This window comes from Gymnoscopelus microlampas (assembly GCF_963454915.1).
Source record: "Gymnoscopelus microlampas genome assembly, chromosome: 15".
Lineage (NCBI taxonomy): Eukaryota > Metazoa > Chordata > Actinopteri > Myctophiformes > Myctophidae > Gymnoscopelus > Gymnoscopelus microlampas.
In genome coordinates this window covers 42,271,929-42,295,664 of record NC_139952.1, presented here as the reverse complement: position 1 = coordinate 42,295,664, position 23,736 = coordinate 42,271,929, and the positions used below count along the sequence as shown (strand labels likewise).

General features: G+C 40.6%; 2 protein-coding genes across 2 annotated transcripts in view; one reads left to right on the top strand and one right to left on the bottom strand.

The window, feature by feature from the left end:
- The window catches only part of elp2 (elongator acetyltransferase complex subunit 2), a gene marked incomplete at its 5' end in the record, with an annotated part of 103,505 nt that overhangs the window by 34,704 nt on the left and 45,065 nt on the right, over positions 1 to 23,736 (top strand). The window contains 2 exons of the mRNA XM_084080930.1: positions 14,550 to 14,681; positions 18,030 to 18,179. Of these exons, the coding sequence (XP_083937056.1) occupies positions 14,550 to 14,681; positions 18,030 to 18,179 (282 nt within the window). The remainder of the gene's footprint in view (positions 1 to 14,549; positions 14,682 to 18,029; positions 18,180 to 23,736) is intronic.
- On the bottom strand, positions 21,743 to 23,152 carry LOC311061215 (bactericidal permeability-increasing protein-like; the record flags this gene model as incomplete). Its single annotated transcript, XM_084079769.1, has 1 exon — positions 21,743 to 23,152. The coding sequence occupies one exon, from the start codon at positions 23,150 to 23,152 to the stop codon at positions 21,743 to 21,745; it is 1,410 nt and encodes a 469-aa protein (XP_083935895.1).

Here is a 23,736-nt window from a genome sequence, read left to right as displayed (position 1 = left end):
CTGTCTGTCTGTGTGTTTGTGTATGTCTCTCTGTCTAGGGGTGAACTTCTGTCTCTCTCTCTCTCTCTCTCTCTCTCTCTCTCTCTCTCTCTCTCTCTCTGTCTCTCTCTCTGTCTCTCTCGCTGTCTGTCTCTCTCTGTCTCTCTCTCGCTCTTTCTGTCTATCTCTCTCTCTCTCTAGATGTGTAGGGGTGAACCTCTGTCTGTCTGTCTATGTCTCTCTGTCTCTCTGTCTCTGTCTAGGGGTGAACCTTTGTCTCTCTCTCTCTCTCTCTCTCTCTCTCTCTCTCTCTCTCTCTCTCTCTCTCTCTCTCTCTCTCTCTCTCTCTCTCTCTCTCTCTCTCTCTCTCTCTCTGTCTCTCTCTCTGTCTCTCTCGCTGTCTCTCTCTGTCTCTCTCTCGCTCTTTCTGTCTCTCTCTCTCTCTCTAGATGTGTAGGGGTGAACCTCTGTCTGTCTGTCTATGTCTCTCTGTCTCTCTGTCTAGGGGTGAACCTTTGTCTGTCTGTCTCTCTCTCTCTCTCTCTCTCTCTCTCTCTCTCTCTCTCTCTCTCTCTCTCTCTCTCTCTCTCTCTCTCTGTCTCTCTCTCTCTGTCTCTCTCTTGCTCTCACTCTCGCTCTCTCTCTCTCTCTCTCTCTCTCTCTCTCTCTCTCTCTCTCTCTCTCTCTCTCTCTCTCTCTCTCTCTCTCTCTCTCTCTCTCTCTCTCTCTCTCTCTCTCTCTCTCTGTGTAGGGGTGAATGAACCTCTCTCTCTCTCTCTGTGTAGGGGTGAACCTCTCTCTCTCTCTCTGTGTGTAGGGGTGAACCTGTGCCACTCAGAGTAGAAGGCATATCTTCTTTATAGCCAGTCATTAGTTCCAGTGTGTTGCAGCCTGGGGGAGAGACATGCAGGCATTATTGTGAAGGTCATTGATGACCGTCCACCATGGCTCCCTAAGAACTCCAGCTACATGACGGAGGAGACAACACTTATACTACTAGACACATAAGTAACAATACACACGTATTAGAAGGACAATATCAATCACCAAAATTGTGTTTTCAATGAGTCTAACATCGTTAAAATGGAGTTTGAAGTTTTAATAGGTTTGTATAGGAAAGGGGTGTGTCTGATACAATTTATATCAAATATCTAAATACTGAATCAAGCAACTTAGAATCCTGAGTAGACGTTTAAATGATCCCATACATATTTGAAAGTGAAATATCCCTTTAAAGGAATATTTCACTTTCATTTTTGGCCTTCATTTTTGGCCTCAGGCCTTTATGAGCACCCCGGACAGTTCTTAAGTTGTTTGATTCAGTATTTAGATATTAGATATTCATTTTATCAGACACGCCCCCTTCCTATACATACCCATTGTAACTTCAAACTTCATTTTAACCATGTTAGATTCATCGGAAACATCCGTCCTTGGTTCTGGTGACTGATACTACTACTACTACTGATACTTCTAATACTTTTTCAACTTCAATTACTTTTTTCCATTTATTTAACTTAAAAAAAAAAAAAAAAAAAAACACTAAAAAAGTATGTATAAAATAAATGAAAAAAGTAATCGAAAAACACGGCCCCCTCATGTATTGAGAGGGCAGTATGAGTCATCAGAACCAAGGACGGGTGTTTTCGATGACTCTATCATGGTTAAAATGGAGTTTGAAGTTATAATGGGTTTGTATAGGAAGGGGGCGTGTCTGATAAATGAATATCAAATATCTAAATACTGAATCAAGCAACTTAAAAACTGTCTGGGGGCTCACAAAAGTCTGAGTAGACGATAAAATTACCCTTTTTTTAAGTGAAATATACCTTTAACCCAAGGGCTGGGCGGATTTAGCTGTTCAATCACAATTTCCAAAATGCATAGAACATTTATTGTTTATGAGAATGCCAAATTATAAAGACAGTTTTTTTTTTCTTTTCTTCTTCACATAGTTGAATTTGCAGCATTTTTTAAATAGATTATCTGTTGCCACTGTCTTTTAAAATATGGGAATAATAAGGCTGTGGAGTTGTTCACTGCATCATCGCCCATTATAATCACCACAGATGGAGGATTTAGTGCCTCTTCTCATGTTTCCTTAACAGCCAACTTCCATATCATGGAAGAGACACAGAGCTAATTAAAGATGGAAGAGATATTAACACCCAGACCACAGAGGTGCTGATGCTAGCAGCCCCGTCTCTCTGTCAGTGTTGCCATGTCTGTCCGCGTATATTATTATGTCAGTTTTTCTGTTAAACCAGTGGTCCTCAAACATCTTCATGTCATGGACCTCCCACATTAATACGTAATTGTCCGCAGACCCCCATCTGACAACATTTTGTGCCAGCCTGCCAGCGGGACCAGATATGTGTTGTTGAAATGTTTTAAAAATATTTCAAAATGTTCACTTATTTCCCAAGATTTCTTGGGGAAAATAGCAGATCTACAAGCTCAGAACGTGTCGCATTGCGACGCGTTGTGAGCTTGTAGATTTTCCTAGATAGGCTATTTTCATTGAAAGGCTATCATAGATAGGCCACTTTCAAATAGCCGGTTTAAAGTGCTCATGTGGCCTGTAGTTGCTTCTTTTTGGCTTGGATTTTCATAGACCTGGTTGCTTATTTCTCTCGCAAAACACTGGCAACACCGCTCTCGCGCTCTCTCTCTCTCTCTAGGGGTGGATTCTGATGCTATCGATGTGAACAGATCTCCCCCTCAGGGTCCCGCTTTGCTTTTTACCTCTAAGGCCTCCATCCTCTGATTAAAAAAAAAAAAAAGTGTTTAATTGTCTTGAGTTCCGCTCCCTCCCTCCCGCTCCGCGCAACGGTCGGTCGGTCGGTCGATCATGTACTGTTTGTATTACTACACCTGTGAGGACCATAATGTCCCCACAAGTATAGTAGAATATGAGAAACAAGACGTTGTTAGGACCATTTTCCTGGTCCTCGTTTTATGGTTAAATAAGATTTCTAGAGATATGTTTTCAGGTTATGGTATAGGGTTAAAGGAGGAGGAAATTTCTTATTGTCTATCAATTACACACCCCATGAAGCCTTGAAATCATGGAGAGTTTTTCTTTTTAATTGCATTCCTAAGCCAATAATTTGATGACACGGCCATCAAAGTATTGTCTTAGGAATAGGACAAAAACCAAAACATCTCCATGAATTCAAGGCTTCATAGGGTGTGTAATTGATAAGAAATAAGTTATTTTCTGGGTGATCTACTCCTTTAAGATTAGGCATTTAGAGGTTTATTTTTTGGAGTTAGAGGAGTAGAGTTATACTTGATTATACGTAGTTTACACGCTGGTGTCCTGCACCGGAAAATAGTTGATCTACAAGCTCACAACGCGTCGCAGCGCGGCGCGTTGTGAGCTTGTAGATCTGCTATTTTCCGGCTTTAGGTTAATGGTTTAAAAAAAGATGGCAAAGATGGCATTGACAAAATTGCCTTGCAAAAATGTTGACGTACCCTAGGTGGGGTTGGCGAAAGGGCCTAGTCTGTGTGGAGTTTGCATGTTCTCCCCGTGTCTCCCAGGGTAGTTAATACCCTCACAAAAAACATGTAGTAATCCTGGTCACTATACCACCTCCCCCATGACAGCCGGGGCGCCTGATGGAGGGGAAGGGAACTGGTTGGAATAACGTGTTCCTTCCACGCGCTACGTCCTACCAGGGAAACTCCCCCCTGTCAGGTGACAAGAAGGTCAGTTGGCTCTCATGCACTGAAGGAAGCATGAGCTCGGCCCTGGCCTCCCCAGGCTGTGGGGGACTGGTGTAGTGCTGGTGTAGGGCTGGTGTAGCGCCAAGGATCACTTAGGAAATTGGCACCGGGTGAAAAAAATGGGTTACAAAAAACGCAAGCAAAGCAAGTGGGAGTTTTTTGAATTTGAGAGCAACAACTTTGTGTTGTTTTTGTTTGTGATGTGGGGGGGGCGGGTTCACACGGTGTGAACTGTGGGTGGGCCGCTGTGCGCTGTCGGGTGGAAACCTTGTATGTTATAATAAACGGTTACTTTTCAGGAAATGGATTCAAACTGGTGACGCATCTGTATCATTTATTTGGCTATTCAAAAATAGCAGATATACAAGCTCATATTTATATTTATATTTTTTAAAACTTTTTTTTTTACTAAAATCTTTGCTTCTGGGGAGGTCCCTGGAACACCGTCTTTTGAGATGGGGGTCCGCGGCCAAATACATATAATTTTGACATGAAACAGTTTGAGAACCACTGATATTATAGCAACATAAGTTGCTAAGTTTTTTTCAAAAAAAGAATTAGAAGACATTTGTAGAATCCCCAGAAGCAAATATTTGAGTTACAAATGTTCGCTTTGAAAAATATATACTTTGACCTTCTTGTTACTTTTACTGAAGTACCAATTGTGAGTACTTTTTCCACCAATGCGACAGCAGCGTCTTGCAGCCACTGTGGAGAGAGTGGTGTCTAGACAGCAAAGTGGCAAAACTGATTATTTTGCTATACGTATAATTAGATTTTTGTTTTTCCTTCAAAGGACAACGTCGCTCAGCTACGGCAGGAGCCGCTAATTATTGTGAGGCCAGTTGAAATAATTGATGCCTTTGTCTCTGCTGTGGTCGTAACCTCATGAACCCCCTATTCTGGGCATGTCATACTCATAATGGGCGAACACTTGGTGAAAATAGCCCATCTACAAGCCCACGGGTTTGTTTATGGTTATGTCTGAGTCAGAGTGACGTGGTCCGCCCCCCCCCCCCTCCCATTAGCTACTTTTATAGTATTTAAGAAAACAAATGATATCTTTTTTTGAACCCCTAAAAAAACACACTTCTCAATGATCTGATCAATCCCAAAAGTAATGGATAGAATAATCACTGAGAAAACAGCCCAGAGATGCTGATTATGAGTGTTTGGTCTGGGGGACCATGGTAACCCATTAAGACAGAGTTAAAGCATCTGTCATTTTAGATTTGAACCACATTAACCATTATCTTATACTTTGTCTATTAAAAAATAGCAGATATACAAGGTCATAGCGAGCTTGTATATCTGCTTTTTTTTTTTTTTTTTAAACATGAACATTTATGCACATCTTTAAAACAAACATTTTTAACTCAAATCTTTGTTTCTGGGGGGTCCCTGGAACAAAATATTTTGAGATGGGGGTCCGCGGACAAATACATATAATTTTGGATGGTCCATGACATGAAAAAGTTTGAGAACCTCTGATATTATAGCAACATACGTTTAAAAAAAATAGATTTAGAAGACATTTGTAGAATCCCCAGAAGTAGAAATTTGAGTTAAAATGTTTGCTTAAAAATATATCTAATCTAATATATATATATAAGATTTGTACAAATTTTCAATATTTTTCCAAAAATAGCAGATCTACAAGCTCATAGCGCGGCACTCGGTGCCGCGCTATGAGCTTGTAGATCTGCATCTTTTAGAATCTTAAAATGACACGGACGCGTTCCTGGATTAAATGGGTTAATGTTGTTCGTTGGCTCCGTTTTGATTGGTAATTTCAGTTCTCTGTGAGGACATTACTGTCAGCGAGAACCATGAAAGTGACAAATGTGGTCCCATTACTTTTCATAATAAAAGGCTCTTATTACGGCATAATGCTATTATTGGGTCGTAATCCTATTTCCTCCTACCCCGTCTTTCTGCTATAGCACATTTGCGTTGTTGTAAACCACGCATGTTCCTGCACAGGTACGAATGTAATGCAGATTAGCAGCCAGCCTTCACTCTTCATTTAGAGTGCTAAATAAGTGTGGTTAAGTCAAAGTCAAATCTGCTATAAACCTATTAGATAAAGCATACATTGCTTAATATGAACAAACAAACAATGGCGGCGGCGGTGGCTCAGGGGTAGAGTGGCCGCATGGGAACCGCAAGGTTCCCAGTTCGATCCCGGGCTCCCCCAGAGTTAATGTCGAAGTGTCCTTGAGCAAGACACTGAACCCCTAATTGCTCCCGATGAGCAGGTTGGTGCCTTGCATGAATGGTTTCCTCCGCCATCGGTGGGTGTATGAATGAGTGAATGGATGAATGTAATGCACAATTTAGAACGCTTTGGATAAAAGCGCTATATAAATGCACCATTTACCATTTACAATGCAATGTGTTGCAAGACATCATTAGTTACAGTATGTAACCAAGTTTTACTATGTATTAACTTTTTTTAAATATATTTTTTTTACCCCCAATTTAGTCGTTATGCCAGTTCACACTTGCCAGTGTATCGTAGTCCCATGTCAGCTAACCCCTACAGTTGGTATCGAGCACAGACAACCCTGTGTCTCCTCTGATGTCGTCTCTTGTCGGGTGGAAACCTCACACGTCCAACACTTTTCATGATTCAAATTCAAAAGTAGCAGATCTGCAAGCTTAAAACGCATTGCTTCGATCCGCTACATTTTGATACTTTTGTGTGGCGCTGTAGTAGCGTTGATTTTGACAGATTTTTTAAATTCCTTTTTTGTCATAGTCTTTTGAATCAAATTCCATTTAGTTTTAGTCATATTTTAGTCATCTGAAATGTTTTAGTTTTTGTCTAGTTTTAGTCGACTAAATATCATAAGATTATAGTCGACTGAATCTACAGTTGATGTAGTCGACTAAAATGAATGTTTGCCGGTGCCTTGATGGTGTCGTAATGGCTGATTTTACACTTGGTTGCGTGCTGAAAATAGCCGATCTAAGTTGTGAGCTTGCAGATCGGCTATTTTCAGAGCGCAACCAAACATAAAATGACTTGTCTTTTAGTTCTACTGGATCTCTTCTCCACTAGTCCCTCACTAACATTTTAGTCTAGTTTTTATTTGTTGAAGAAATAGTCAATATATTTAGTCTTAGTTTAGTTTAGTCTTAGTCATCATAGCTTAGTTTTTATTTAGTTTTCGTCAGTGAAAAAAGTCGACAAAAAAAATTCGTCATAGTTTTAGTCGACGAAATCAAAACTACGCTGTAGTGTGATCAACTAGCGGATTTGTTTACGAAAAAAAAAAAAACGTCACTTGGAGGACGTAACACACTAGCTCTCTGCGGTGGTGGGCAGGTAATGTACCCCCATACGACCTGAGCGTCCCGTGCTTTACTATGTCTTCAACATGGCAGAGATTGAAAAAAAAAACTTCCTCTTTTGGACATGTCACCCCACAGAGTTTATGGGTATTGTGCCTTTCTTTTTTCGGGGGGATATCACCAAATTCTATGGATCGAATGGCATGAAACTTTCTGTAAAGTTTGGCCATGGGGCACGGAATAACTGAACTTTATTAGAGCAGGGAGCTGATCTCTGGGTGCTGCTCAGTGACTTCCCATTAAGACCAGGAACGCATCTGTGTCATTTCAAGATTTCTTTGGCTATTCAAAAATAGCAGATCTACAAGCTCATAGCCGGCAAACTCTGCACTGTCATTTTTTGAATAGCCCAAAGTATAAAATATCGGTTATAGCTAACAATCTAAAATGACACAGTATGCGTTCCTGGATTGAATGGGTTAATTGTTAGGGTGTGTTAAATATCGGGGAGAGGACCAATTTCCCCAAATGTATCAAAGTATTACTCAGCTACACCAATCTTATGTGGAAAGGTTGGTCATGGGGCAACTGATTAACTTTTCATATCGATTGCCCATCAATTGGAGTGTGGCGTAGACATGGCTTCTCACAAAAAGGCACATCATGTCAGATTCCCCCAACAGCATGAACCTCGGTGTGCCTGACATGTTTCTGAAACTGTACAATCAATAAATACACTTCACCCGCATCAAATCACACCACAAGGCCATGACACGTCATAGTATATACCATTTATTACGGTGCCGTGTCCACAGAAAGGTGCCGTGTCCACTCTTGCATAAGTCAAGAGATGACTTGGGCAGATAGTGATTTTTCTTCTTTTTTCTTCTTTTCCGAAAACCTTGAATTGAAAAGTTATTTTTCTAATAAGGCAATATTTAAAACAATATAACAAATGCAAGCAAATAATTCAGAATAACATAATAAACGTAATAATAAAAATGCATATTCTAAAAGGAGTGAGAAGAAGCATGACTTATTGCTCCTTATTCTATCCACCCCATATCCATCAATAATAAATATCACAACAAGCTTCCGTGCTAGTCAATTTCTATCTATATATTTTGTTATATAGATAGAAGTTGACTAGCGCGGAAGCTTGTTGTGATATTTATTATTGATGGAGAAGGGGTGGGAGCAATAAGCAATAACCTTCACATATGACTTAGGCAATTATACTATGAGGCCAATGATGTGCTTGCTTGTGGGTGTGCAGCTCCAACTCTCTTTATTTTGTTGCTCCGCCAAAAACGCCGGACGTTGAAACGGAATAGTAGCGCTCCTAGCATGTCTTAACCCTAAAGGGATAGTTCACCCCTTAAATTACTTTTTTTCTATCGATTAGTCACCCCATGGAGACTTGAATTCATAGATTTATTTTTCTCGCATTCCTAAACCAATAATTTGATGAGCGGCAGCGGTTCCGGTAGGATACACAAAGAGTCTGCTTTGTGTCTCCTTCCGGAACCGCTGCCTTCTGGTCCACTGGTCATCAAATTATTGGCTTAGGAATGCGACAAAAACAAAAAAAATATCCATGAATTCAAGTCTCCATGGGGTGACTCATCGATAGAAAAAAAGTATTATTTTGGGTGAACTATCCCTTGAAAAATATGCATGGCAGAAAAGCACTGGCAATATCTCATTTATGGTGCAGTTTGGTGGTTCAAGGTCAAGTCGAACCATTCATCACGGACGGGATGAGACTGATTTCATTTGAAGTCTTGTCTCAAGCCATTTCACTTACCTGCATTACGATTCCTAGATGACGTAAGCTACTGATGTAAATTGACATTGAGGGTTGGCATTTTGCAGATAACACCTCTATGGTGCCCTTTGTCTGCTGTTGAATTCAGTGAGAATTTTGCTTACCCGGTAATGTAATACTATTGTGCTTCATTCTTAATCCATTAAGACCGGGAACGCGTCTGTGTCATTTTAAGATTTCTTTGGCTGTTCAAAAATCATCATCGCGCGGCACTGTCTGCCGCGCGATGAGCTTGTAGATCTGCTATTTTTTTTAAACGTGAAAATTTGTTTAAATCTTTATTTTAAAGCAAATCTTTTTTATTCCGATTTGTGCATCTGGGGGGTCCCTGGAACAACATATTTTGAGATGGGGGGGTCCGCGGCCAAATACATATCATTTTGGGGGTCTTTGGCATGGAAAAGTTGGAGCACCACTGAAATAGCAACATACAGTACAGTACCTTACTGTGCCGTTAGGATTTAGAAAACATTTTTAGATATGTATTTGGCCGAGGACCCCCCATCTCAAAATGTTTTGTTCCAGGGACCCCCCACCCCCCCAGAACTAAACTTACAAATGTTCTCTTTAAGCAGATCTACAAGCTCATAGTGCCGCACATATATCTGCTATTCTTTTATTGCCAGATACATTTAAAATGACACAAATGCGTTCCCAGATTGAATGAGTTAAGGATGCCCAAACTTGGTACATTGGTGAATTGGTGAATCACATACCAATAGCAGGTCACTGCCCCCCCCCCCCCCCCCCCCACAAAAAAAAAACAATCACAGTTACTGTTTCAGGGGGACTATATGGATTGCCCTGCAATAGTTGTCCCTGTTTAAAATGGGTTTGTCTACTGCAGGGTTCTTCAATGTTTTTTCACCCCGAGGACCCCTTAGCTGAGAGAGAGATGAAGCAGGGACCCCCCACTACATATTTCATCAATCGTGTTGCAGATTAAACCTTTTCATAGATTTCATAGATAGCTTCATAGACCTGTTTAACAGCACTGTCATGAGCAGTACGTTGGATTCATGTTAATGTGTACTTTCACTCATTTAACCACTTAAACCTTTGACCTTTCACTCTGTACTTGGTCTGCTCTCCCCCCCCCCCTCTACACCAAACGTCTTTGCCGGAAAATAGCCGATCTACAAGCGTATGACGCCTTGCAGCGCGAGGTGTTGTGAGCTTGTAGATCTGCAATTGTTGGCTAAAGTTCTCCCCTGAATAGAGATACCACGGTTCAAGTGGTTAATGTAAAAAAAAAAAAGTCTTATCACGCAAAGATTTGGTGGCCCCCCCTGGTAGTAACACTGAGGACCCCCTTGGGGTATGTGGAGATTTGGATGCCCCAAAGGTTAAACTGCAGTGCTTAGCAGAGCGTGTTCTGGCCCACAATAATAGGAACAAAAATGATTTGTGTTCAGGTGACGAGAACGTAGACTGAGACTGTGTTTTAATTAGTTTGGCTCTGACCTGTGTTGGAGACATTTATTACAGAACACTTTGTTAAATTAGATTGAAGGCCAACCAAGACAACCACAGGGGTTCTCTCACCCAAATCTAATTGTTTTTGTATAAGCCCCCCCCCTCAACTCTTGGAGGTTGTCCTTTTATTTGTTTAACCCAATTAGACCGGGAAAGAATGTAGCAGATCTACAAGCTCATAGCAGTACCCCACTAAGAGCTTGTAGATCTGCTATTTTTCGTGAAAAATCGTAACAATTTTTGCGAATCTTTGAATATTATATGTTTTTTAAAGCGAACATTTGTAACTCAAATCTTTGCTTCTGGGGGGGATTCTACAAATGTCTTCAAAATCCCCAAAAAAACAAATGTCCAGGACCCCCAAAATGATATGTATTTGTCCCGCGGACCCCCCATCTCAAAATATGTTGTTCCAGGGACCCCCCAGAAGCAAAGATTTGAGTTGAAAATGTTCCCTTTAAAATATATTCAAAGATTTGCACAAAACTTCACGATTTAAAAAAAAAATCAAAAATAGCGGATCTACAAGCTCATAGCGCGGCACCGAGTGCACCGAGTGGACACGTTCCCGGATTGAATGGGTTAATGTGATACGGTGCAGCCAGTCAGTGCAATAGGCTGTCATTACCGCATCATCGGAGGAATAAAGTGAAACGAGGCCACAGTGTAATTGATTTCTCTTTAACCCATTAAGACCGGGAAACGCATCTGTGTCATCTTTTAGATTTCTTTGGGCTATTCAAAAATAGCAGATATACTTGTATATATGAGCTTGTAGATCTGCTATTTTTTTTAAATCGTGAAAATTGGTGCAATTCTTTGGATATATATATATGTTTTAAAAGCGAACATTTGTAACTTAAATCCTTGCTTCTGGTGGAACAGTTTTCTGAAAAAAAAACATGTTCAGTGGTGCTTAAAACCTTTTTCATGTCGAGGACCACCCAAAATGGTATGTATTTGTCCGCGGACCCCCCCATCTTTAAAAAAAAAATGGTTCCAGGGATTCCCAGAAGCAAATATTTGAGATAAAGATGTTCGCTTAAATATATTCAAAGATTTTTCAAAAAAAATAGCAGATCTACAGCTTGTATATCTGCTATTTTTGACGGTTATAGCTCAAAAATCTAAAATGACACACAGATGCGTTTCCCGGATTGAATGGGCTAAGAAACATCTAGCATCATCTTTCATCTGGGACGCTTGGCCTCATTTGACTCCCTGCGTCTCCATCTGCCATCCTGAGGACTGTGGGTTATTAATTGTCCTCCTGTCGGCCAGGGAATGACAACATATCTTCTACCACAAGTTGGATTTAATTCCAAGGATTTTTATCCACCGTGAGCCTGATTTATTCTTAGTTGTGTGGTGTCGTGCTGCAGTAAATGGCAGATTTGGTGTCGGGGACAGAAACCTCTTATATCCATATTTTAACTATTTTTTTATCAAAATTAGCAGATCCACAGCGCCGCTTTTTGAGCTTTTCTTTGAATTTGGATGCTGAAAAGTAACAGTTTTGGACATTTGAGGTTTCTGCCCGACAGATACGATATCTCTTACCCCAAGTGAGATATTACAAGGATTTTATCCACCTTGCACAGAAAATGTATTTTCTGTTTTTTAAAGAGGTGGAGAGTCGAGGAGACCCCATGCTACTGAAAAAACACTCTACAGCGATGATTACTATCACAATGTAGAGCTTTAACGTTTTAACAAAAAAATACGTTTTATTTCAACCAACAAATATCACTTTCCCTACCTTTTAATGTGGCCATTTTTTTTCTTTCTTCAAACTATTGTTTGTGTCATGAGTACATCCACACAGAACACACACATTATTCTGTGATAAAAGGAATGCATTTTTTTATTCAGTACAAAGTGGACTTTCTCTGTGAATTAAAGCAGTGGTTCTCAAACTTTTTCATGTCAAGGACCCCCAAATTGACACTTATTAGCCCGCGGACCCCCATTTGAAAAGATAAGCCAGGGACCCCCGATATACAGTAGGAAGATTTTTACGGCTCTAGCAGTGATTCTCAACCATTTTAATTTCAAGGACCCCCAGTTTGACATGCATAAGGCTACGGACCCCCATTTAATGGCATCTCTATCTCTGGGACCCCAATTTATATTGTAAAATCTATGTCAATTTAACTCTCAGAGTTACAGACCCATAAGAGTCCATTTGGTTCATATAGCTGGGGACCCCCTGGAATTCCCTCAAGTACCCCTGGGGGTCCCCGGACCCCACTTTAAGAACCAATGAATTAAAGGCATCAACTATCAACTGTATATAAATAGTGTAGTAGTAGTAGTAGTAGTAGTAGTGTAAAGACCTTTAGTAATACGACAGTGTTATCATCATCATCTGTTTTTATGTCTGCGGAGACCTCTGTCCAGGACAGGCGTCAAGTTCAGACGCCCCTCCTGCAGGAGACTTGGCTCAGATCTGACGTGCAGAAACCTGTTATCTCCATATTCTAACATTTTGTGTTTTTTCGAAAATTAATGCCCTTCTTGATCATGCTACAGCGTCACACAAAAGCATCAAAAGTAGCAAGATCTACAAGCTCGATCTGCTGCTTTTGCTATTTTGGAGTCCTGAAAATAATAGTTTTTTTGGACATAATGAGGTTTCCACCCGACAGAGACGATATTATAATTATTGATAGACTGTACATAATGTTCACCGTTTCACTGACTCAGCAGTCCAGTGTGGATGTGTACTGTAGGGCCAGCAGCTCAGTACTTTATTTTTTATTCACATTTATCGTGGTTTGGTTCCTGACTTTTACTCCTCTTATCTGTTCTTATGTTTGTCAAATGTCTCACAGCTGTTGCTACTATGATACCTGTATTTCCCTTCTGGGATCAACAGTGGTTTCTCTTATCTCGTCTAATCTCCTCTTATCTCATTTTATCTCATCTTATTATCTTGAGTTCTCGACGTGAACGTGTATAGCACAGCTTTGTTTTCTAAAAAAAAGCTCAACTCAAACTCAACTCAAATTTTATTTATAGAGCACATTACAATGACCAAAGTCAACCAAAGTGCGGTACACCACAGCGAATATAAGACAATAATAAGATACATCCAGTGAAAAAATACAATACAAATACAAAAAAATACAAGACATTTATGGTAGAAAAAACGAATTACTAATTAAAAAGTGCATAGCAGAACACAGTGAGGTAGGATCAATGGTCGTGGAGCGTCGGCTTTATTGCTCAAAGGCCAGTGAGAAGAAATAGGTCTTCAATAGTGTTTTAAAAGTGGTTATGGACTGAGCGGCTCTTATGTGGAATAGAAAGGCTGTTCCAGAGCCTCGGGGCGGCTGCAGCAAAGGCTCGGTCGCCTCTGGAGCGTTTATTTGTCGAGAGCTCAATCAGTAGGAAAGCTGGCTTTGGATTGAGCAAACTTGCCGTTTTCTCAAGGTTCAAGGGTTCTCTATCCATTTATACATTTGGTGATATACTGCGAGCTTGTACATCTGCTATTTTTGAAACATTTTGAAAAATCTTGAAAATGTTTGGAATCATTTTCACAAAATAATCTTCTCTTCTGGGTAGTCCCTGGCACAACATTATGTTCAGATGGGGTTCCATGGCCAAATACTTATCAATTTGGGGGTCCTTGACACAAAAAAAGTTTGAAAACCACTGCTCTAGATCAGTGGTTCTCAACCAGTGGTGCGGGGACCGCCAGTGGTCCTTGAGGGGGTTCCAGGTGGTCCCCAGCTAAATGATGGAGAGTTGGTGACCAAATGGACCCTTATTAGATGTTTAACTCTTGAGAGTGGAACATGAAACCAAATGGACCCTTATAGATCTTTAATTCTTGAGAGAGTAAAATGAAACCAAATGGACCCTTATAGTTATAGATCTTTAACTCTTGAGAGCGTAAAATGAAACCAAATGGACCCTTACGGGTCCATTTGGTTTCATTTTACGCTCTCAAGAGTTACATTATTGTTAAACATCTGCATTACTTAATGAAATAATTGTTATTTTGATCAACGCTGACCTGTCGTCAGAATCGTATCCAACGACAACAAAATATTCTACGTTTTGGGTCTGGGGGTCTAAATCTCATCAAACGGTGGTTCTATGGCTCAAATGCCGAATAAATAATGGACCTTGATATGAAAAGGGTTGGGAACAAAAACTGCTCTAGATGAGGAACCACTGACTCCGATCCATAACTAATCCCCAGGTCTGGTTCTCTCTCCTCCTCCAGGTGCGTGTAGGGGAGGTTGGTGGGAACACTCTGGGTTTCTACGGCTGCCAGATGAGTCCGGACGGATCCATGATGGTGGCCCACGCCTTCCACGGAGCGCTGCACCTCTGGTACCACAACCAGGACAAACAGGTGAGGAGGGCCTTCCACTCTCACATGGTAAAAAATACCAGTGGTGTAAAGTTACTAAGTACGTGTACGCAAGTACTGTACTTAAGTACAATTTTGACATATCTTTCTTTACTTGAGTATTTAATGAATATTAACAAAAAATATTTGAGTACTTTTTCCACCACTACAATACAATACAATACACACTTTTGATGAGATGAGGTTTCAAGTCTTTTATTTATATATTGATTGAATAGATTTTTATTTGAAAAATATTGGGTAGTTATATTTATATATCCCCGACCCCGTGTTTAAACCAGGGGTCTTCAACAGAGGGGGTCCTCAGAGTTACTACAGGGGGGTCTCCAAATCTTTGTGTGACAGAGACAGAAAAAATAAAATAAAATTAACCTTTAATGGAACCCTAGAATCCCTATTCTGAGGGGAACAATCGCCATACATACTGTAGCAGATCTACAAGCTCACATCACCTCGCAGCCTCTGTGCCTTTTCGGCACAGAGGTTTGGTGTAAAGAGAAAAACACCCGACTAAGTACAGAGTGAAAGATCAAGTTTACTAAGTACTGAGGGTTTAAGTGTTTAAATGTCTGAGAACACACTAGTGTTTGTGCTGTCAAAAATCTGCGACACAATGTTATACAATATGTAGTGGGGTTTCCTGGTTCATCTCTTTCTCAGCTAAGGGTCCTTGGCCTGAAAAACGTTGAAGACCCCTGATTTAATTAATTACAAAAAAAAAAAGTTTCTGTCCAAGGGGAGACCTGATATGATTGAAAATGTCATAATTGTACATGAGAAATGGATTTGATGGCGATATTGAAACATTATTGTTAGAATAGAACTGATCATTTTATTTGTATTGTAAATATATTCAAAAATGGATTACAGTGAACATGAAATGGGGGCCTGGCCTTTGAGAACCACTGTCTTTGGGCGCCCAGCATTTGCCATAGGTTTAAAGTTTTTGTGTTATATTTCAAACTCATTAAACCAGTAGTTCTCAAGCTTTTTCGAGGAAGGAGTTGGTCGCGGATCCCCATCTGAAAAGGTTTTGTGCCAGGGACCCGCAGAAGTCTTATTCAAAAATGTCCAAACCTTTTCGATATTTTCCAATAATCTTAAAAATATTACATGTACAAGCTTGCATCGATGAACACTTTGTGCCGCGCTGTGAGCTTGTAGCACCTTTCACACTGTTTCACAATTCTTACATTAGGACTTGGCCATACAAAAATGTTTCAGTCGTAAGATTTGATTTTGCTTTAATCCATGTGGGGAACATGACTGACATGGTTCTCACACACACACACACACACACACACACACACACACATACACACACACACACGCACACGCGAACACGCACACGCACACACATCCTGCAAAACCTAGCATCCCTATTTTTGGGGTGAACATTTGGTGAAAAGAGCCGATCTACAAGCTCACAACGCGTTGTGAGCTTGTAGATCGTCAACTTTCGTAAACTTTCACTGAAGATATTTGATAAAGTAGTATTATATATACCCCTGGGGTACCGACTGCACTCAATGAAGCATATAGTATTTAATGCAGTTTTCTATTCAATAACAAAGAAACCAGAGATTCAATTCCTTTAACCCATTCAATCCGGTAACGCATCTGTGTAACCACTTAAACCATTATTTTATACTCGGCTATTCAAAAATAGCAGATCTACAAGCTATCGGCCAAATACTAATAATACATTTTGGGGGTCCTTGAGATCCACCGATATAGCAACATACGTTTTTCAGAAAACTGTTAAGAAGACATTTGTAGAATCGGAACCTCAGGCTTCAATAGGTTAATGGATGGTGTCGGATTCTATGGGACAATAAAGACTAGATTATGAACACGACTTGCATTGAAAATAGGCCCGTTTTAATGTAAATTATATAATACATACAAAATATCACTAGTGTGCTGCATGTGCAGCAGATATTAATTCGCCAAAATGTCAAAATATGCAAATTAGCCTGCCTCACAAAGCGCTGTGTTGTGTTAGAGGTTATTATAATTATTATTATGTTTATTGTACAGTGTTGTAGAACAACATTGTTTGGCTGCTGTGGTGGTGGTGGTGCTGGTCCCTCTAGGAATAAAGACTTTATTAAACAGAACATCTATTTAAAGAGAAACGTTTGAAGGAAATGTTATGGATTTGGATGAGTAACTCAGTGAAAGTACAGTAGGAACATTTAAAAGGACCTGCTGGTTCAGTTTAGTTTAGTTTATTTAGTTTCTTACTTACTTCTTTATTTCGGTCATGATTTAACATCATCTTAGTGATAATTGTCTCAACTCATATTTTTTTGCGCTGTCTTCTAAACCAGTTATTCTTCCTAACCTTTTTTCCATTTCAAGGACCCCCAGTGAGATATGAATTATGCCATTGGTTCTCAAAGTGTGGTCCGGGGACCCCCAGGGGTCCTTGGGGGGGATACCAGGGGGTCCCCAGCTAAATTAGTTAATAAAGCGTCACAATAATCATTTTAACCCCTTTATCCGTATTTTATACTTTGGCTATTGAAAAATAGCAGATCTACAAGCTTGTAGTGCAGCACCTATTTTTAACCTTACTGGACCATTTCCAATCGTCTATACTTTTACATCTACTCCACTACATCTCAGAGACAAATATTGTACTTTTACTCCACTACAACTATATGAAAAACAATCATATTGTGGGGACCCCTCTGGGGGTCCCGAACCGCAGTTTGGGAACCGTTTGAGTTACGCAACTGACACCTCAACCGTTTGCTCCTCATCATCATCATCATAACCTTTATTTTAACTCGGAGTACAGTTGAGGGCAAGCCCTCATTTTCAATGTAGCCGAGATACAACATAATCAACATAATCGACAGGAATGCATTTACATACATCAATACTAATGAATAATCAGAGAATAGAAAATACTCAGCATTTCAAAGAAAGAACAGGAAAATGAAATAAAACAGTTACAGTCTGGTACAAAGGTGCTGGAAACCATTGCTCTATATTGACCCAATGAGGGCAGCAATCTGATTTTAGGGACTTCTGAAGCTCATTCCAGGCAGATGGTGCACTAACAGAGAATGCTGCCTTGCCTAGCTCTGTATGCGCAGAGCGTCAGGAAGTCACTCGAACGGGTCTGGTGGGTACTAGGGTTCTGATCCAACATATCACAAATATACAGTATGGGGGGAGCATTCCTGAGATTAAAAATAAACAGATACCAGTGCTTATCACGCCTCACAGAGAGAGAGGATAAGCCTGCGTTCTCATAAAGAGTACAGTGATGGGTACCATAACGGTCCTCCTTCTGCTTGCCTGCCTGCATGCATCCAGGGGGACTGGAGTCCAGGGGTGGTGATATCGGGCCACTTCAACGCTGTCCAGGACCTGAGCTGGGACCCCGAGGGGGACTTCCTGATCAGCGTGGGCTCGGACCAGACCACCAGACTCTTCACTCCCTGGAGGAGGGCAGACGGCACGCAGGTAAAAAACACAACAAGGCCCTCATCATCCCTTCCCTTTTACCAGCAACTGGGTTGCATCTGCAATGCTTCCCCTGCAGCTCACTGGCTGGACAGTATTTGGTAGGGGTGTGCCGATATATCGTCCCGCGATATATCGCGATACGTTTTCGCGACGATATGTATCGTTTTGGAAAAAAAAATTATCGTTTTTGAAAAAAAAAAAATTTTTTTTTTTTTTTTTTTTTTTTTTTTTACAATCATAATAATCAGGCATGCAAACGGCCCCGAAGTGAAAAGAGTGACAACATGTTTTTTTTTCGGGCCAGGTGTCATACTATTTGTATTCAAAACGGCTATTGTAGCTGAAAAGCTACAAGTTTGCATGTCTGAATAATGCAAAAACAGAATTATTTGTTTGCATTTTCTTTTTTTTCTCCTCCATATATTTTCATAATAAAAAAAGTGCGTATCGTATCGTATCGAAATCGTATCGAAGTTGTGAGCCAAATATCGTATCGTATCGTTTCGTGAAATTAGTGTATCGGCACACCCCTAGTATTTGGTGTTATTTATTTGACAACTTCTTTACTTCATTTGTTTATTTCTGGGACAGTGCACATTATTAACCCATTCGATCTGGGAACGCATCTGTGTCATTTTTTATTTCTTTGGGCTATTCAAAAATAGCAGATATACAAGCTCATAGTGCGGCACTCGGTGCCAAGCCATGAGCTTGTATATCTGCTATTTTGTAACTCAAATCTTTGCTTTTGGGGGGTCCCTGGAACAAAACATTTTGAGATAGGGGGTCCGCGGCCAAATCATCTAAAAATGTTTTCTAAATCCTAACAGTGTGTTGCTATAGTGGTGCTCCAACTTTTCCATGTCAAGGACCACCCAAAATGATATGTATTTGGCCGCGGACCCGCAAAAGTTTGCTTTAAAACATAATATATTCAAAGATTTGCACACATTTTCCACGATAAAAAAAAAAATGCAGATCTACAAGCTCATAGTGCAGCGCTTGGTGCCAAAGAAATCTTAAAATGACACAGATGCGTTCCAGGTCTTAATGGATTAATGAACATTACAATCAATAAACATGATATAATGTAAATGTGCCGGAAGCTCATTTACATCCGTAGTCCCACATACAAATACACCACAGCTACAACATGAAAAAGCTACCTAGAATAGTTTTTTTTTAAGAATACCATACCTAGATAAAACCTAACTAAAAACCCACATGCCTACCAAAATCTAATACCTAAACAAGAATATCTAAAGCTTAATTTGAAAGATTAAAGATTTAAAAATTATCGATGGTCACATGTTTGAGACTGGAGTGATTCTTCCCTTGATGGAGCAGAGGACATTCTGTCCAAAAGTCGTCTGCCTACGATGGACCTCTCAGTGTCCCCTCTTCCAAAATCAATTCACTCTATTGTTTGGTTTGTCTGGACAACGTGGAATATTTACTCAACAGTTACTGGAATATGCCACGTGAGTTGACTTGTGATGTGTGTGTGTGGATGTGATCAGACTGTCAGTAAGAACAGTGTGTCAACAACCCAACCACATAGACAGGGATGTTGTAGTGTTGCATTGCAGAATAGAGCTGGGCAATATGACTTCAAATCAATATCACAATTATTTCACACTTTTGCCTCGATTAATAAATGATTATTTTTTTTAAACAAGACTATAATGCAGGGTTAATCAGCTAATCGATTTAGTCAATTATATAACTTTATAAAAATATATTAAAACATTTTCATGGTTGGTTATATAAGATATGTAAAATCGATTGACCTACATCACAGCAAGATTAAGTGGGTTATTGGTTCTAAATTTCGGTTTCGATATATTTTTGGTTAATTGCCCAGCCCTAGTGCGAGTTCTAGGGCTAATAATTATTCTTATATCATATTATAAACCCCTCAGTACAAAGATGAATGCACATCTGAGTTCAGTGGTGAAAAACCCCATATAGGCACTGCTCTCGAAAAAAAGTTATGTGGTCAGTCAAGTGCACAAGTGCATGTGTGGCATACGGTATACTAGGGTTTAATCCCGGGAGACGGCATTCCCGGGAGAAGAACCAAGCAAACCGTGTCCTAGTTTCCATGGAAATTTATAACGGGGAACCCGAATTTAGTTTTATTATTTGTGTTTACAGTTTAACATTTTGGACGTTCTCTATGAGGTTTCCACCCGACAGACGATATTTAACCCGCTGTTTTGACTCAGAGGCACAGTGCTACTGTACTTCGAAATGCTAAAAAGTTCAAATTAATAGATGCTCTGTTAACTTTTGAGTGATCACCGTCTGTATTAATATATCTAATAACATTGGATACTCTGTCTTGCACTTTGTGTGAATATACTTTATATATTAAATCAGGGATGGCATTGGATGTTTTTTTACACAGCAGAATACAAGCGTGCATGGACTTTAACAATGAATGCTTTATTGGGAGTACAATAGTGATTGATAAAGTATACAGTATATCGATTCATACAGTACAGTACCATATATATATACATATTATTCAAGTTCATTATCCCGTATCATCCCTGTAGAAAAGGAATTACTTTTGATTGTCTCAAAATGTTTTTTTTTGTATTATGTTTTAAAAGTTTTTCAACTTTAAAGTTGGATAGTTTTGACTATTCTTAGTATCAGGGTTACACACTGTCCCCTTCAGTAAGGGATGTTATAAGACCCAATATGATATTTGTCAATATCCCTGTAAATTCCACTTTCAACTGAGTACGTGAGGGCAGTAGGGCACGCACGCATGCACACACATACACATACGCACACACACACACACACACACACACACACACACACACACACACACACACAGGGCACCAACCTGCTCATCGGGAGCCGTTAGGGGTTCAGTGTCTTGCTCAAGAACACTTCGACACTAACCCAGGGGGAGCCAGGGATTTACATTTCATTTCATTTCAAACCTTTATTTATTCTCGAATGACATTGAGGTTGCCCTCATTTTCAGTGTCGTCGAGATACATCACAGTACAATTTCATTTTCACATCAATATTCATATCAATGATAAAACAAAACGGAAACAAAACAAAAACAGAAATGTTCCTGTAAATTCAAAAGCAGTTGCAGACACTTGTGGGTAGGTCTGCAATCAAAGATTTAAATTGACCATATGTTATGAGGGAACAGATCTTACATTTAAGCTTTAGGTCATTCCAAGTGGTTGGGGCACTAAAACAAAAGGCTGTTTTCCCCAGTTCAGTCTTTACTTTGGGGACCTTTTAGCGTGAGCTAGTCACCGGAGCTTGTCCTATGTGTTACAGGATTCCATTCCAGCAGAGATTTAACACACATTGAACAGTGAATACTTCAGATTCAGCATTGTGGTCACGTTATTAAATCAACCTTATTTTCATGCTTTCAGTTTTCAATCCTCTGATTGTGAGTATAAACAATGGATTAAACAGAACTTAATAAATCCCACTAGCGAAGGAATTTGTTTGATTGGATTACTACTCGCCAGCCAGCTACCCCCCCCCCCCTCCCCGCCCCCAAGACTCACAGGTCATTGTGAATGCATTATATTAACATCAGAAGCAATGACCACAAACCCCTCCTTGACCAGCAGCACAGGGTCAACCAGTTGAATATTGTAGAGGCTAGGTATGTCCTCACCCTGGGACAGCATGGCATTCACACCATCACACACCACCATCTTCACTGCCATCTTTACAACATTCTCCAGTACAGTAATCTGGAACCCCCCCACCTCACTCGACACCAGAGCCATAGTAAAATTGTTCATCGTCACAGAGCCCTTCACCTTCCCCTGGGAGAAGAAGACTTTGAGGCTAAAGCTGGCATCGACGCTGAGTTTGAACAGAGGAACCAGGGTTTTGTTTGGACATATGGCGAAGGCCTTGACCACGGCCAAGACTTCTAGTTCCACCATGTCAGAGACGAAGCTAAACATGGGAACTTCTCTGGCGTCCACATGCAGTTCCATGAGCATGTTGGGAAACATCTTGGGCAGCTGAGGGATGAATGTCCCAAAGGAAGTGGTGTTGAGGCGCACAGGAGAAGTCTGTGGGATCATGCTGTCGTCGATTCGAGCTTCGAGGAAGGAGGAGTAGACGTAGGAGAGGGAGTTAACTGCAAACTCAGAAAAGCCAAATTGCACCATATAGTTGCTTTGTGGGGTCAATATGAAGGGTTTGGCATGGAACGGTGGTTCTGTAGGATTCTGAGCGTGGTAGAACTCCCCCTTACAGTCCAGACCCAGGCTTGAATTGTGTACTTCAGGTGCAGAGGTGAGTGGGACCTCCATGACCATATTGGGGCCCACTGCGATGGAAAGACTCATCGCAGCTAGTTGACTCTGCACACATTGAACAGCCTGCCTGAATCCTGCACAGATCAGCTCTTCAATTTGGGATTTAATGGTATCCTGATATACACTCACGAACGGCTGGAACAGCCAACTGTCAAAGTCTATGCTCAAATCCCCAATTGCCGTATAGCAGAAGGTGCCGTTGACGGTCAGGTGCCCCTCTGAGTCGGTCCCCAACGTCACCCCGAAACTCACGTAGACGTCCGACAGCGACACCTGAAACGTACCGCTGTCGTGGATGAACCCGTAGCTCCTCCGCCAGTTACCCGACACCGTGATGGCGAGGTCGTCCACCGCCATCGTGAGTCCCGTCCTTTCTTCGTCAAACTGTACCGAAGGTTCGCATAATTCACATTTGCCGACACTCATCCCGTCGAGGACGTAGTGCACGTCTCCGAGCACGCTGAGGCTGACACTTCCACTTTGCTCTGGAATATCTACCGCCTGTATTTGTTGACACAACAAGTCGGCTCCTAGTTGTGTGCCGTATTGAAGCGCCTTGTCGGTTAAAATGAGCTTCAACGCAGGAGTTTCTCCATCGCTATGAGGAGTTAGAGTCAAAAGCAGCATGAGGAGGAACAACATGTTGACTCGAATTTCAAGTTTTTCCCCAGGGACTGTTTGACATTGTTCTGTTATTTAGTTTTTTGTTTTTTTACATTTTTATCCCACGATTTTGTAACCCAATTTTTTTTCACGCAATGCCAATGCCTAAGCTTGTAATCCTGGGTGCTACTCTCTCTCAGCCAGCCATTGTTCTGTTATTGTATTCTAACTAGTCTTACATTTTTGTCTATTGTCCTATCTACTCCACCTATACAAGAATGTGTAATACATCTCATTGAAATGATGTACTCTGACCAGATACTAAGTATTTTCAATGTAATTTGTGGTTGAACAAAAAGAAGTAGTAAGATCTGGTAAATAGATCCCCATTTTGAACCACTTGGTTGACGGGAACCCCCAGGGGCCTATGCTTGGCACACTCTTTTGTTTCCATTTAAACCTAAATCTCTTTACAAGCAAGTATTGTGAACTTGTAGTTCAGCTATTTTGGCCTATTGTCAACATATTTTGGCAAAAATAGGGACACTAGGGTTCATGTGGTTGTGCATCCAAAAGTATATCCTAAGATTAAGACTTATTAAATACATGGATTCAAGTTGTCA